General features: G+C 32.2%; 3 protein-coding genes across 3 annotated transcripts; 2 read left to right on the forward strand and 1 right to left on the reverse strand.

Annotated features, from left to right (window-relative positions):
• The first annotated feature begins 1,138 nt into the window (after positions 1-1,138).
• On the forward strand, positions 1,139-2,685 carry LOC123714199. The gene is made up of 2 exons (XM_045668387.1): positions 1,139-1,305; positions 1,449-2,685. Exons 1-2 carry the CDS (start codon positions 1,302-1,304, stop codon positions 2,480-2,482), a joined length of 1,038 nt encoding a protein of 345 aa, XP_045524343.1. The 5' UTR covers positions 1,139-1,301; the 3' UTR covers positions 2,483-2,685.
• LOC123714198 (scm-like with four MBT domains protein 1) lies at positions 2,495-7,923 on the reverse strand. The gene is made up of 7 exons (XM_045668386.1): positions 7,671-7,923; positions 6,417-6,827; positions 6,191-6,313; positions 5,588-5,716; positions 4,457-5,319; positions 3,671-3,846; positions 2,495-3,360 (listed from the first exon to the last, which is right to left on the reverse strand). Exons 1-7 carry the CDS (start codon positions 7,740-7,742, stop codon positions 2,543-2,545), a joined length of 2,592 nt encoding a protein of 863 aa, XP_045524342.1. The 5' UTR covers positions 7,743-7,923; the 3' UTR covers positions 2,495-2,542.
• Positions 7,924-8,852: 929 nt separating this feature from the next.
• LOC123714232 (CSC1-like protein 2) lies at positions 8,853-12,287 on the forward strand. The gene has a single exon (XM_045668429.1). The coding sequence runs from the start codon at positions 9,112-9,114 to the stop codon at positions 11,353-11,355; it is 2,244 nt and encodes a 747-aa protein (XP_045524385.1). The 5' UTR covers positions 8,853-9,111; the 3' UTR covers positions 11,356-12,287.
• Positions 12,288-13,510: the final 1,223 nt, after the last annotated feature.

Here is a 13,510-nt window from a genome sequence, read left to right on the forward strand (position 1 = left end):
AAGTATACCATCTTCCAAATCTTTACTAATTTAAAAGCAATAATTAAGATGTGTGAATTAATTTGTAAAAGAATATTACAAGCTAGTGACATCATTTTTACTTGGGAATAATTAATTTTATTAATAAAATGTATTTGTAGAGCGTTATGTTTCTACTGCAAAATGTAGTTTTTTTAATTAACATTTTTTGTAAAATAAATATTTTCATTTGCTTAAAAACCTTCAATAAGAAATTATGTGTAAACTCTTAGCCATTAGATAATACTTATACTGTATTAATGCCTTTATATTTTTATATGTATGTTTGTATGTATGTATGTTTTATATGTATTATCTTCTTTCATAATCAATCATAATATTAAAATATAATATGTTTACGTACATATTTTGTTTTTAACTAGCTTATTTCTTTGTTTCCTTTTGACGTCTTTGTTTATTTGTTCTCGCGTGTACTTTCCCAGCCTTTTACTTGACCTTGCCTGCTTGTTATATGCCCTTTACTGGCATAAAGTTAAAACTATTGCCATAATATATTAAAAACAAAAAAACTGTAAAATTTATGCAAAATAAATTTTCTGTGTTTAACTTTAAATGTTCCGATTTGAAAATTGTAGTTTTTGATTTTAAAGCTTATTATTGGATTTCGACAGAATCTATTGTAGAAAAATGTCCTATTTTTGTTTAAAAAAACATAATATTTTTGGGTCACACAGTGTTGATTTTCCCACCATAGATAAAGCATATATAGATGGAAAGCTGCCAATTGGAAGCTTTAAAAAATGTATAAACTAAAATCTGATATAAATACTGCTAACTCAAAGATATCCAGCTCCGTCATACAGATAACGTGACAATACATATACTTTGATAAACTTCCGACAAACCGTTACGGTTAACTTACCGCGAGTTTGAAATTCGAATTCCTACATGGTTAAAATATACATTTTAAAAATGCTGCTAAATTGTGTATATTATATATTTTTCCTTCAGTGGGCTAGAAAAAATCTAAAAAGAAATTTCGTAATATTTACTATGTTGCAAATTTTCGTAAAACATTTGGTATCGTAAAGTAAGGCATGGAGCACAGTTTTTTTAGCTTTTAATGTGTAATTTACTTTAAATGTACATTGGACGTGGTTAACTTAATATAGGAATACCCGCCTAATTAATTTAAGGAAGCAAAAATACTGGCCATATTAACTTTTTTCAATTAGTCATCGTTTAGTCAAATTTGAAGGTTGAACTGTGTGTTATGAGGTTAAATAAAATTATTTATTAAAATACAAATTACAGTGTTCCAAATGGGTATGTAACGATAAATGTAATGACTTGTATATTATTTTATGAAAGATTTTTAGTAGTTTAAATTAAAACTTTATAGTTTTTATATGTTAATTATTTACGTACAGCTAAAGTATTTTTAAATGTAACCTTATACTTCTCTTTAGATAACATTCAAGCGCGTCACAGTTCGTACACAAACGCCTACCCTTCAGTATCAGTAGATACAAGAACATTTTCTAAATCGGATATGAATATGAGCAAACCTAATTGCAGTAGCAAATTGAACGAGAGCGACATTTTCCGTGTCAAAAACAGTTGTGAAGAATACTACAAAAGATACGAATACGATAAGATACCAGTTAAAGAACACAGCTCAATTGACAACAGCTATAAGGAAGACCGAATGTCTGGCGACACCAAGGATTCCATAGCTAACTCAGAGCTTGATAATTTAGAATTAAAAGTATTAAAAAATATATCTCACGAATTTCAATCTGACGACACGTCAATTGAAAGCCTCGAGTCCAACATTAAACTTTTTAAATGTACTGTTCAGGAAATATTTGATAAGTTCTATAACAGTATGAATGATTATGAACTTTATAAGCAAAGATATAGAGAGATATTATCGAAAAAGAACGACTCTATCGTGGAAATGGAAAATTTTATTAAAAATATGATTCAAAATATACTCTCCATATCTGAAACGTCTATTGATAAAATTAATACAGAATCCAATAAGCCAATACTACCTCAGGGGAGTACTGCTGTTGAAACTTACAAAAACAAAAACTATTCATCTGAGTCGACTGATGATTCAAAGTGCAGAAATAAAAAAGAAGAAACACTTAACATTTATCTTTTAAGTGTCGCTCCATATGTAGCTATAAAAATGAATAATCGCAATCAGCTGTCTGAAATCGATATACGAGATTCCAGTATGGATGAACTTGAAGGGCAATTGGCTTCAGCAGAAAATATTAAAATGATAGCAGCCAAGAAAAGACAACTGGAAAAATACATAACCCAGCATAATGTCCAGTCCAATGACAGAAGTATACCTATAAAAGTATCATGCCCAAAAAAAGATATATCACTAAATGAAGATTTTGCTAAAGACAACCAAGAAGAGAATGTGTCACTTATATCTAAAATTTGCAATTACATCTGCAAGAGGTTTCGCAAGACATCTGACTAGTAAAAGTCAAGATTTTCCAGTTTCTTTATTTGAAGACTAGATATTACATACAACAACTGACTATTCATTTTCTTCAAAATTTATTACATAATACCATCTTATCATTGTTATGTGCTTACACAATTGTATAGCAAATTCCTTTTTCATATGGAGAAAATCCCTTATGATGTCCAGATCCAACATAATAAATGCTTGGCCATCTATTTCTTCTTGTTTCATTTTCTCTGCTACCAACTTGCAATCTTCTGTATTCTTTAGATAATTATACACGTCATCAACAGTCCAGTGCAATGGATTTGGAGCCAGTTTCGTTTTGCCTTTTAGCCAAGCCATTGGGAGATCTTTTTCGAACATTTTATTATCTGTAGGCAGTGGATCGTCAAAGCTAAATTTAAGTTTCTTAAGTTCTGGTTCCTCACTGTCTGAAACATCGGAAATGTTTTTATCTCTTGAATTGGAGCTACTTTCATTGGTTTCATTTTCTGTGTCACTATCATGTGTTTGTTTCTTTGCACATGAGTTATTGTATATTGTTTCTACATCTTTCTTATTCCAATGAGATTCTTTCATTTGTAGGGCAAAATTTGGTAGTTTAGCGCCGCGAGTTTTCATTTCCATTTTCGGGAAGTTTTTGGCGTCTCTCCTTCGTCTAGTGTTTCGTTTGTAGTCTGTGAGACTTTCTGGAGAGTTAGGCCTAGTTCCAGATTCTGATGGTGGTGTGGATCCAGCGCTATGCTCGCTTTCAACAAATTCTCCATCCTTTGGATTTTCTGTTTCAATTGGTTGTGGTTCTTGACGTTTTTCAGGTACAGGCTTTTTTTTCTTACGTCGTCCATTTACCGAACCTTTGGGCCTACCACGACGCTCGGTGCCATTATCTGAAACAGTTTTATTTATGTTAAATACACTTTAGGGCTCGATTTGAAGTGCGAGCTACAGACCAATTTATTTAGTATGAATTTTACGCACAATGAATAAATTGCATGCATTTAAAATTAGTCTCAAGAAGAGCCAACAATAAAGTTGTATTCTACAATCAAGATTACAATTTAGTATTTCATATTTTTACTAGTATAGTCAGTAGCGTCAAACTAATTTTATTTGAATTGCAATTCTACGGCTAAAGATTTAATTTTACACAGGGAGAGTTATATTTGAAACAACAAAAAGAAACAGAATTATACTTACGGAATGTAGACTTATCAACATTTTGGCAGTTATTGGGGCACACGTCAGGATAATGTGTAGGTCCGAATAAGACAGGGCATCCCTGCAGCTTAACACACACGGACCGGCAGAAAGACACAACTTGATCCGGCGAAGTTACTACGGGGACGTATGCGTGGTACGTACTTGTTTTAAGTCTGGAATGGTCAAAATAAATCGATGTTATAGCTTATGTTTATTTTAAGAATCAGCTTCAAAGAACGCACTAACTGGGCAATTAAAATTTTACCATTTCATTTGCAGGGTTACCATGAATGTTAAGGCAAGACTAATAAAAGATAGGTCTAAATTTAAGTTATATGATGACAGTCGGAACAAATTGCAATGACGGTTCCGCACGTGTACTATTTTTAATACAGTTGGAAAAAAATAAACTATTTGCTTTTTTTCTCTTCTTTCCACGCAATAAATTCGTCGTATGTAGACATGTATTGACTTTTGAGTTTTACGGTAAAATGTTTATTTTGAGTTTTGTTAGAAGTTTACTAAATATATTTTTAATACAGTTGCTCAAAAAGTGGCGTATTGCAGGACGTATAGCGTTCGGGATGTGGTCTATTACACACTTTGGCTTTTTCTTTACCTTTTCTGAACTCGTGCGTTCTCTTTCCCAACTGTCAAAATAATGTCTATTAAAAAGAAAAAAACAACCACGAAGTTTTTACTAAAAAAAATCGAAATATTTAAAGTAGGAGTAAGTATATGGTAGAAACTGTTTTCAATTAAGGACAAGACGACTTTACTCACTTGGCTCTCAACATCTCAAGCCTCATACCCTCTGCGGGCGGACCTTCAGTTTCCCAATCTTTCAATAATTTAGCTGGCTTGTATGACGCTGATATGATTTTATTCAAAACCTCCTTTAAGACCAGACTCAAGGGACCTGGACCAACATGTTTTGGCAACTGAGACAATTTGTTCCGGCTAATAGATGGACCGGCATAGCATTTGTAGTTAAAGAATATCCTATCACACCATTCCTCGGTGGTTTTCAATTCTTCCCGCACTTTTTTGGCTGCCGGAGGGTCTTTCGGAACTTCCTTAGGTGACACATCTGGTATATGTAGTTCGTAATTATTACTATCGCACCACCCAACAGGCAAAAGTAGGTCGCTGTCTTGAGAATACCAAAATTTTTCGCCAATAGGAAGTAACTCCACTAAGACCATGTGTTCCGCTATTCTTTCTATATTTGCAACGTGAATTTCTTCTTGGTTGAGTGGGTTAACAGCTTCCAACTTCATGTCTGGTTTGATGTCTTTAAGTAAATCCTTTTTACCGAAGCAATATTCTGGTGCAGGGACAGATGATGTGTCAGCCAGATATTCATCCCAGTCGAAGTTATCTTTACAGGTTTTTGGTTGCTTGAATGGAATGTTGTTTTGCTGAGCAAAGCCTATAGGATAAATGTATGGATGCATGCTATCACAGAGCCAGGCCATTCTGGTATCTTCATAGTCTTCTAAATGATCATCAAAGACAACTAAAAAATGTAGGTTATTAAAGATTTTGGTAACAGTAGCTGGTTGAATGGTTTTCATATCCTCAGGATTTAGTGCTTCCACTTTCATTCCCGTTGAAAAGCTATGAGCTTCATAGGTCTGATTGGCCTGTGGAAGTTAAAAATTACACTTAGTTAATACAGTGATAATTAGCACATATTAAAACAAGTCAATTTTATCCAGTAATCCAACCCAAGATACTGGGACTATGAAAATATTCCACAGAGGTGGGGAAATAAAAATTTGAAATCATGTGAATATTAAGTGAATCGCTTACAATGCAGCCATCGTTAATATAAATTTTTGAAGTAGGGTTAATATTTGTTAAATATTAAATTTGTATTTTATTATATTAATAAATTTTGAAGAAAATTACCTGAAATAAATCAGAAGGTGTTGGTTCCTTTATAGATTCTTCGGCACTCTGCCTTAGTTGTGCACTCAATTTGTTCTTACATGAAAACTTATTCACTTTGCCGGGATATTTGAACTGCCATGGTGACCCCTGACAATAAGAATACTTTATAGTGTATAATTGTTTTAATATTTTTTTATTAACAGTTTATTGCACTTAAAAAATCTAGTGGTGTTAAAAACCTCTTAGCTTCAGATATTTCTGTATCAGTTATGCACGTACGTATACGTAATGAGCAAGTAGGTGATCAGCCTTCTGTATCTGGCATATGCCGTTGATTTGTGGCTTAAACGTGATTTTCTCCTACGATGTATTCGGTACACGAACTTTAATTAAATGGGTACCCAGAATTATTTTGGTTTATCTATGTTTATTAAATTAAAAATATCAAATTACATGTAAAGTAATATAAAGATAGCATTTGAAGTTTTTAAATGTTTTATTTATAATTGGTCCAATAACCGTGGTAAACACTAGTCTCGTAAGGATTCTGGTTTTTGACAGACACTAGACTTATAAAGCCAGACATGTGGCACAAAAAATGTTATCCCAATAAATTCTCACCTTATTAGTTACAGAACCAAAGGTACTTATTCTAGGGTTGGAGAAAAATAACCACGACTGTGGCAGATCATCGTCTGCACCGTCGTAACGCACCAAGAGACGACCACCAATATTATCATGTACCTAGAAAAATATCAAAATAAAATTTTGTAAATACATAAAGCCTTATTGATAAAACATTTATTAAACTATTCTTAGTGTTATTTTTATTATTATATAAACTTACAGTTGCAATCCAATATTTATATGGATCCAATGAATTCTGTATCTCCACTTTCATACCAATTTTTATTCTATCTATTGGAGAGAGTCCTTTATTATTTAAAGCTTCCATAGACACTGATTGACCAACCACAAGGGCTTTTTTCATGATTTCTATGATTGAGTCCCCACATCTGTCATTAATTTCATCAGGCGGTTCTATTAGTTCATCATACTTCCCACACCACCCCAGAGGATGAACTTTAGTATTGGATATGTCACACCAGAAGTCTGTTTCAGCTCCAATAAATTTGATTCGCAGGAGGTGCCCACAAACCATAGTTATTTCGGCTATCCAGTAGACATCAGGATTGTTTTTGTGGCAAACTTCAAGGAGCATGCCTTGCTTAATTCCATTATGAAGACTAAGTTCTACCTGTAAAATTATAAAACTTGTCAGTAATACATGTAATATGTTTATTTTTCAAGATATATTTGTGCAGATGTACCCAACATGTGACATAGTGAAACTTAAAGAAATGTTTCTAGTTGTTTATTTTGTTTTGTTTCTGAACATGTATAGGGAATATATAGGAATATAATTTTGTTATGGTTTTTGAGTCTGGACTGATTGAAAATTTTTAATTCACAACTATATCAAATTGTAAATGTTGTTATACCAGATATAGTAAAATTAAGCTTTCTACTAAAACAAGACTGTATTATGTATATGTATTCCACATTACATTAATATTGCTTGACTTATAATTTAATTTGCATTCAAAATTAAATCCTGGCTTTATCCTACTGATCTTTTTATGAAATATAAACATATTTTTATTTAATTTAAGTAAAACAAAATTACACTTTAAATACCTATCATTAACTTTAACCCATGAATTTAATAAATATTATATCACATAAAACCCATATTTTTTCTTATATATATATATATATATATATATTTATTTTTAAACATTAAATATACGAAACAATTGTTGACCTTGTATTTATTAAATTAAAGCAGTAAAAATTAAGTGGGTGTGTTACTAAACATAGAAAGTTAATTGACTTTTTTCTTTCGAATATAACATATGAAATGAAAGAACTTAATAAACATGTGGCATTTAATTTTAGACAATATGCTGATTAATATTCCTTCGCCTTCCCTTCCTCTATAAAAAGAGTATTTTTAGCAAAACATTTATCTGCGAAAACGGTATAAATAAATATTATTTTATTGATACTTTATATTATCATACTGCAATTATGAACTTACGTGAGAAAATAATTCTTCAGGGACAGCAACGCTTTTATTGTCTTCTAAATAGTTATTCCAATCGAATTCCATCGCTTATTTGTTTAATCTACTATTGAAACAACTATAGTAATTAGTAATTAATATTGGTAACAAAAAAACACATACCTAAAAATTAAATAACTCATAACTTTTGAGATTTGCTTCATTACAAAACCTCTTTCTCTCTTTCATAATTAATTTTTACACCAATATTACTAACTAGTCTGTGCATGAATTGATTACTGACGAAAATTTTTAAAAAATCTTACTGGCAAGCTTATATGTACTGTATATACAGCAAGGGTTGCTGAGTTGGTCAGTTGCTATTTGCAACTTATTTTAGATTTTACAGTGACAAGATTAGTTTCATATTGATTTATTTGTGTTGTACATGTACTAAATCGTAACTTTAGCGTTGAACAAAACATAGAAATTGGATCATAGATTGGTTGGATCATGTACTCTAAAATATTATTCAGGATATAAATCCAAGTTATTTAGCACGAGTTGTACCATTTGATAAAAAAAATACATTTAATTATAATATAACGTTAATTTTCTTAATAGCCTGGATAAATGGTTTGTTATTATAGTAGTGACTCGCTATCGACATACCTTGTGACCATTATTAAATCGTCAAAAATAAAGTTAAACCAAACCAACCGTTCACGATGCCACATTTTTTTTAAAGAATAGGGACGAACGGAAAGGATTCTCACTTGATGTTAAGTGATCCCGTAGCATATGGTGGATTTATGATATTGTCTTCCACCTCGAGTTATGGAACCTAACTTTAGTTAACTTATACATAAATATTTTAGGTAGGTAGTAATTAAGTAACCGAATAGAATAGATTTATAAATCCTTAGATAAACTAAGTTTGTTTTTGTTAGCGTCGCAACTCGCAACCCCTTTGCCCCTAATTTTATATTAGTTTTAAGTTCATATAAAGTAATAATAAAGTCAGTTGTTACTGAGCTTTAAACAAAGAGTTTTATGTAAATGTCCTTATACAACAACCGCTACCGAATTTAATTCTCGTTATTTTTTGCTAAGAACTCCTGTGTTTTGCGTAAAATCTAAAAAGCATTAATTTGATACACTGACATCGAATTAAGTTTATAGAAATTGACGTTGACAGTGTCAGTCAATAATAATCAAAGTGACAACAATCTTTTTTTCCAATATCCATTTTACAATCGAAATTCGAAACAAAGTTAAGAACTAATATTTATGTGATTTTGTTTGCAATTGCATTAACGATTTAGTGTAGATATCCAAAGTTCCAGATATCAAAAAACTTAATGTATTATAAAGTATAATAAGTGTGAGTCATCGGTGCATTGAATTAAGTGCTTTATGAGTAGTGTTAATTATGTGATACCTGTCCTTTCACTGCTGCTGTATTACAACACCAATAATGAGTCGTTTTACTTCTGATGGGTTTTTATATACACTGTCATCAAATTCCTCAAACGGAACCGATGACGAAGGTTGTATGTTATGGAATTCAACACAAAATGTGATAATTACTGGAGCATACAATGGAATTCCTCAGACCTTGATTTTAAATGTCATATCTTGGGTTTGTTTAATTTTATTATTCTCTGTATTGCGCCGTACAGCATGGAATTATGGACGTATGGCACTGGTGCAACGATCAAAGAATCGTTGGACGAACCTTTTCTACCGTGGCGGCGATGATGACGCGCTTGTTGATCGCCGTCGCAACACCGATGAGTCGCTCAGTATTGATGAAGGTTTCTTCACGTGGCTTCCGGCTGTATTCCGTCTCACCCGCGAACAAGTGCTTGCAAAGTGTGGCCCAGATGCTGTACATTATCTTTCATTCCAACGCCATGCTATAACACTTATGTTTATTGTCACTTTAGTTTCTATTGGTATTATTTTGCCAATAAACTTTCAAGGAACAAATTTGCAAGTAGATGCAAGCACCTTCAGTAGAACAACATTGTCTAACCTTACAGGTACATCTTATTGGCTATGGGTTCATACATTGATAAGCATCTCATTCTTGCCAGTATCTGTATTGATAATGAGAAGATGCACAGGAAGAAAACCTGTTCCTACATCCATGACAGGAACAATAATGATAACAAATATCTCCAGAGCAGATAGAAATGAAGCAACAATAAGAGCTTACTTTGCCCACAATTTCCCACATATACAAATTGTAGACCTAAAATTGGCATTCAATGTAAATAAACTAATTGATGTACAAGAGAGGAAAGAAATGGTTTCTGAAGCTTTAGTTTACACAGACACCTATTTTAAGAAAACCGGGAAAAGAATAACAGTCCGCCCCCAACTCTGTGGACCAGATGTTGATGCCCTTGAGTACTACACAAATGAAGAAAAACGTTTGAAGGATGAATCAAAAAGGTGTAGGGCCATAGTACTCAATGATCCGTTGGGTATAGCTTTCTTAACTTTACCTTCTTATCAATTAGCTGAGCATGTTATTACCAATTTTAGTTTGCATCGAGGATGGGTTCTGAGTCATGCAACAAATCCATCTGACATAATTTGGGAGAACCTTAGTGTTCAGCCAGGAGTGTGGTATGTCAAGGCCATTGCTGTTAATTTTTGCCTTTTTATTGTTTTGTTCTTTTTGACTACTCCAGCTTTTATTGTAAATTTAGTGAAGAATGTTTTAGTTAAACCAGAGTCTGTGAGCAAATTTAGTAGCCTTATTTTAGATTTTCTCCCTACTTTATTGCTCTGGACTATGGCAGCTGTGATGCCTGCACTGGTTTCCTTCTCCGATAAATTTTTATCCCATTGGACAAGATCACAGCAGAATTATTCTATAATGACAAAAACAGTAACATATCTTCTCCTCATGACTTTAATATTACCTTCCTTGGGATTGGCTAGTGCAGATGCTTTATTCCGCTGGACATTGCACCACGTCAATCAGACAATGCGCTGGGATTGCGTGTTTTTACCCGATAAAGGCGCATTCTTTGTAAATTATGTAATAACCTCAGGGTTCATCGGCACTTCACTTGAACTGGTTCGCTTTCCTGAACTATTTCTTTATGTATGGTATCTTATGCAATCGAAATCAAAAGCTGAAAAAAGTTACGTAAAAAAAGCGATTTTGTACGAATTCCCATTCGGAGTTCATTACGCTTGGAGTCTAGCAATCTTTTCTATAACAATGGTGTACAGTCTTGCGTGTCCTTTGGTTTCTCCATTTGGACTAATTTACTTTATTTTGAAACACATTGGCGACAAACATAATTTGTACTTTGCTTATGGTCCAAGTGACATGAGTGGTGTTGGCGGAGGTCGTATTCATTCGACAGCCGTGCGACTTATACGAATATCAGTGTTACTTTTGCTTATTAATATGGCTGCGTGGGCAGGTTTGCGAGCAGGCTTCGAAGCTCGTACAATAATTCTAATAATGGCATCTATTGTAACATTTGGAACGTTTTTATTGCTTAGCCCATTCCCTAGTTGCACACCACCAGCACCTCTGCAAGAAGAATCCAGTGTCACCCCTAAGGAATACGTGGCTCCCGTACTATTACGACCGGTTGATACAACCCCTGTCTCAACGCCATCTACTCCAGATTATGGAGCTTCCTCTCCAGTAGTGAATCTTGCCTATAACCCAGATACCATAAATATATAATATGTAAGTAATAATAATTGGTATAGATCATTTATCGCGAGTCGTCATATCGTCTAATATACCAAATATCATGATAACTTATAATGATAGCCACATGTTTAAAACGAAATGTGAATTGGAGATTAAGTGTTTAAAAATATAATAATGCAATATTTTTATATCTAATAACTAAGTAAATGCATAATATTCACGTTCATGAAGATCTTAAATGTTCCAACACATCTCTATTAGTTAATATTTAGTTTTTAAATTTGTAACACCAAACAATGCATACCTAATTTTATAATGTTTTTTATGAGATTGTATATGAAGTATCTCTACATAAACTAAGTCATTAAATTCACAATAAACATTCCATTAGTAATCAAAATCGTTTGGAATTCAATTTGAATTTAAATTAATTAGATGCAATTTATTGACACTAATAAATATCAGTATATCACTCATCATCTTTAGCACTATTCAGCAATTTCAAGAATAAGTATGTATTGATTCCAGAAATACTAGTCGTCTACATAATTACTTAATTATTGATAAGTTGTATTTTATAGATTATTCCGCATATCCATGATAAAATATTCACTAGTGTTTTTGTATGGAAATTAAAGTGTCTGCCTGTTTTATCAACCGCCTCCATGAAGTATTAAACTACAATCTAAATTCATTTCAAAAAAGATATCAGCTAAAGTAGTTCCATTTGATTTTAACTTAGGCCAATTTTATTATAATTTGAATGAATAAAATGTTTTTTAAATATAAGTTTTTTATAACAATCCTAGTCCAGATTAATCAAATGTATATATGAATTTGGATTGTTTGATTTTTTGTAAAATTTTATTTAACAATCTGGCAGTCTATTTTCTTGCTTTATTCAATCCTTTGTTTTGTTTTGTACAGAGTATATTATATTATTTGTCGCATTCGTTATAGTAACTTTGTATGTGCGATGAATAAATGACGTTTGAAAAAAGCGTGCAGTTTTATTGTTGTCCATGTTCCCTTACACTTCCTGTTCATCCCACGGAAATGTTGTCTTAGCCATTACAAACAAGTCTACAAAAAGTAGTTTTATATTTTAAGTAGGTAATAATCCTAATTCATTTTTAACATTGTTATTGTTGTAGGTGATTCTAATAAAGTTATTGAAACGGAAAACGTACCTAGTAAACAGGTTATACCTAATTATTTTGTTATATTAAATATTTAATTCAAAACTTACGTGAGAAAATCATGTATTCAAATTATCTAATTAAGTATCTACTAGTTTCTTAGTAAAACTAGTTCACACATCAATATGCTTATAGCCATTTCATTTGTTGATTCATTAATTGAATTAACCAATTTGTTACTAATAATAATAACTATTTTACGGTGTTTATATATGGAATAATCATACAATCTGTAGCGTAGATGTACAATCCTTGCCATATAGTTAAGTGATTTTCAGTATCAGTTAGTTCACTGGTCTGACTTATAATAATATGAATATTGCACTATATCACTATAAAACTCTCGTTAATCGTAAATTAATCAATAAAGCCTTTTACACATTTGACGATTATTTAAATGATCGTTATCCTTGAGATTGATTTGCTCCAGTTCAAACAATTTGTATAAAATTTAAATAAAAATGTTCATGTTCATATTCATTTAACAACCATTCATTATTGATGATGATGATGAAAGATTGATTCAAAACTAGGCGATTAATAATTGTGGCGGAGAGTTCTTGCCCGCTCTACGCCCTTGAAGTGTAGTTGTTTACCTACACCCTAATAAAGTTATTCGCCATAATTAAATGCTAAAAGCTTGGTAATTGTGTTTCTTTATTAAATTCTTGTGAACTTTAAAAATTTTCAAACCATGAAGTGTGTAGAAGAAATAAAGGAAAAGCTTTATTGTACACAATAAGAGGATATTTAGGTAAAATAAAGTACACTAGCCCGGTGGCACGTTGAGTATGCTCAATTTTCAGCATTGAAGGCGATTCCGCTCCACCCCATACCCATATGCAGTAAGATAATGTCGCCTGGCATAATGCAGTATACACTATCTTGATTGCATGTGGATCAGAAGGTTTTTGAAGTCGTTCGAATACAAGAAGTAAATAAGTTTCCGAATTCGAGAACACTTCAATACCTAGTCTTGCCATAAA

The sequence above is a fragment of the Pieris brassicae genome, chromosome 9 (assembly GCF_905147105.1).
Source record: "Pieris brassicae chromosome 9, ilPieBrab1.1, whole genome shotgun sequence".
NCBI classification, from domain to species: Eukaryota; Metazoa; Arthropoda; class Insecta; order Lepidoptera; family Pieridae; genus Pieris; species Pieris brassicae.

Coding starts and splice junctions, on each gene's coding strand:
- LOC123714198 (XM_045668386.1), bottom strand. CDS start 7,742: ATGGAATTCGATTGGAATAACTATTTAGAAGACAATAAAAGCGTTGCT. Junction 6,314..6,416: donor ATAAATATTGGATTGCAACT/GTAAGTTTATAT, acceptor ATATTTTTCTAG/GTACATGATAATATTGGTGG. Junction 3,847..4,456: donor CTTGAGATGTTGAGAGCCAA/GTGAGTAAAGTC, acceptor TGACCATTCCAG/ACTTAAAACAAGTACGTACC.
- LOC123714232 (XM_045668429.1), top strand. CDS start 9,112: ATGAGTCGTTTTACTTCTGATGGGTTTTTATATACACTGTCATCAAAT.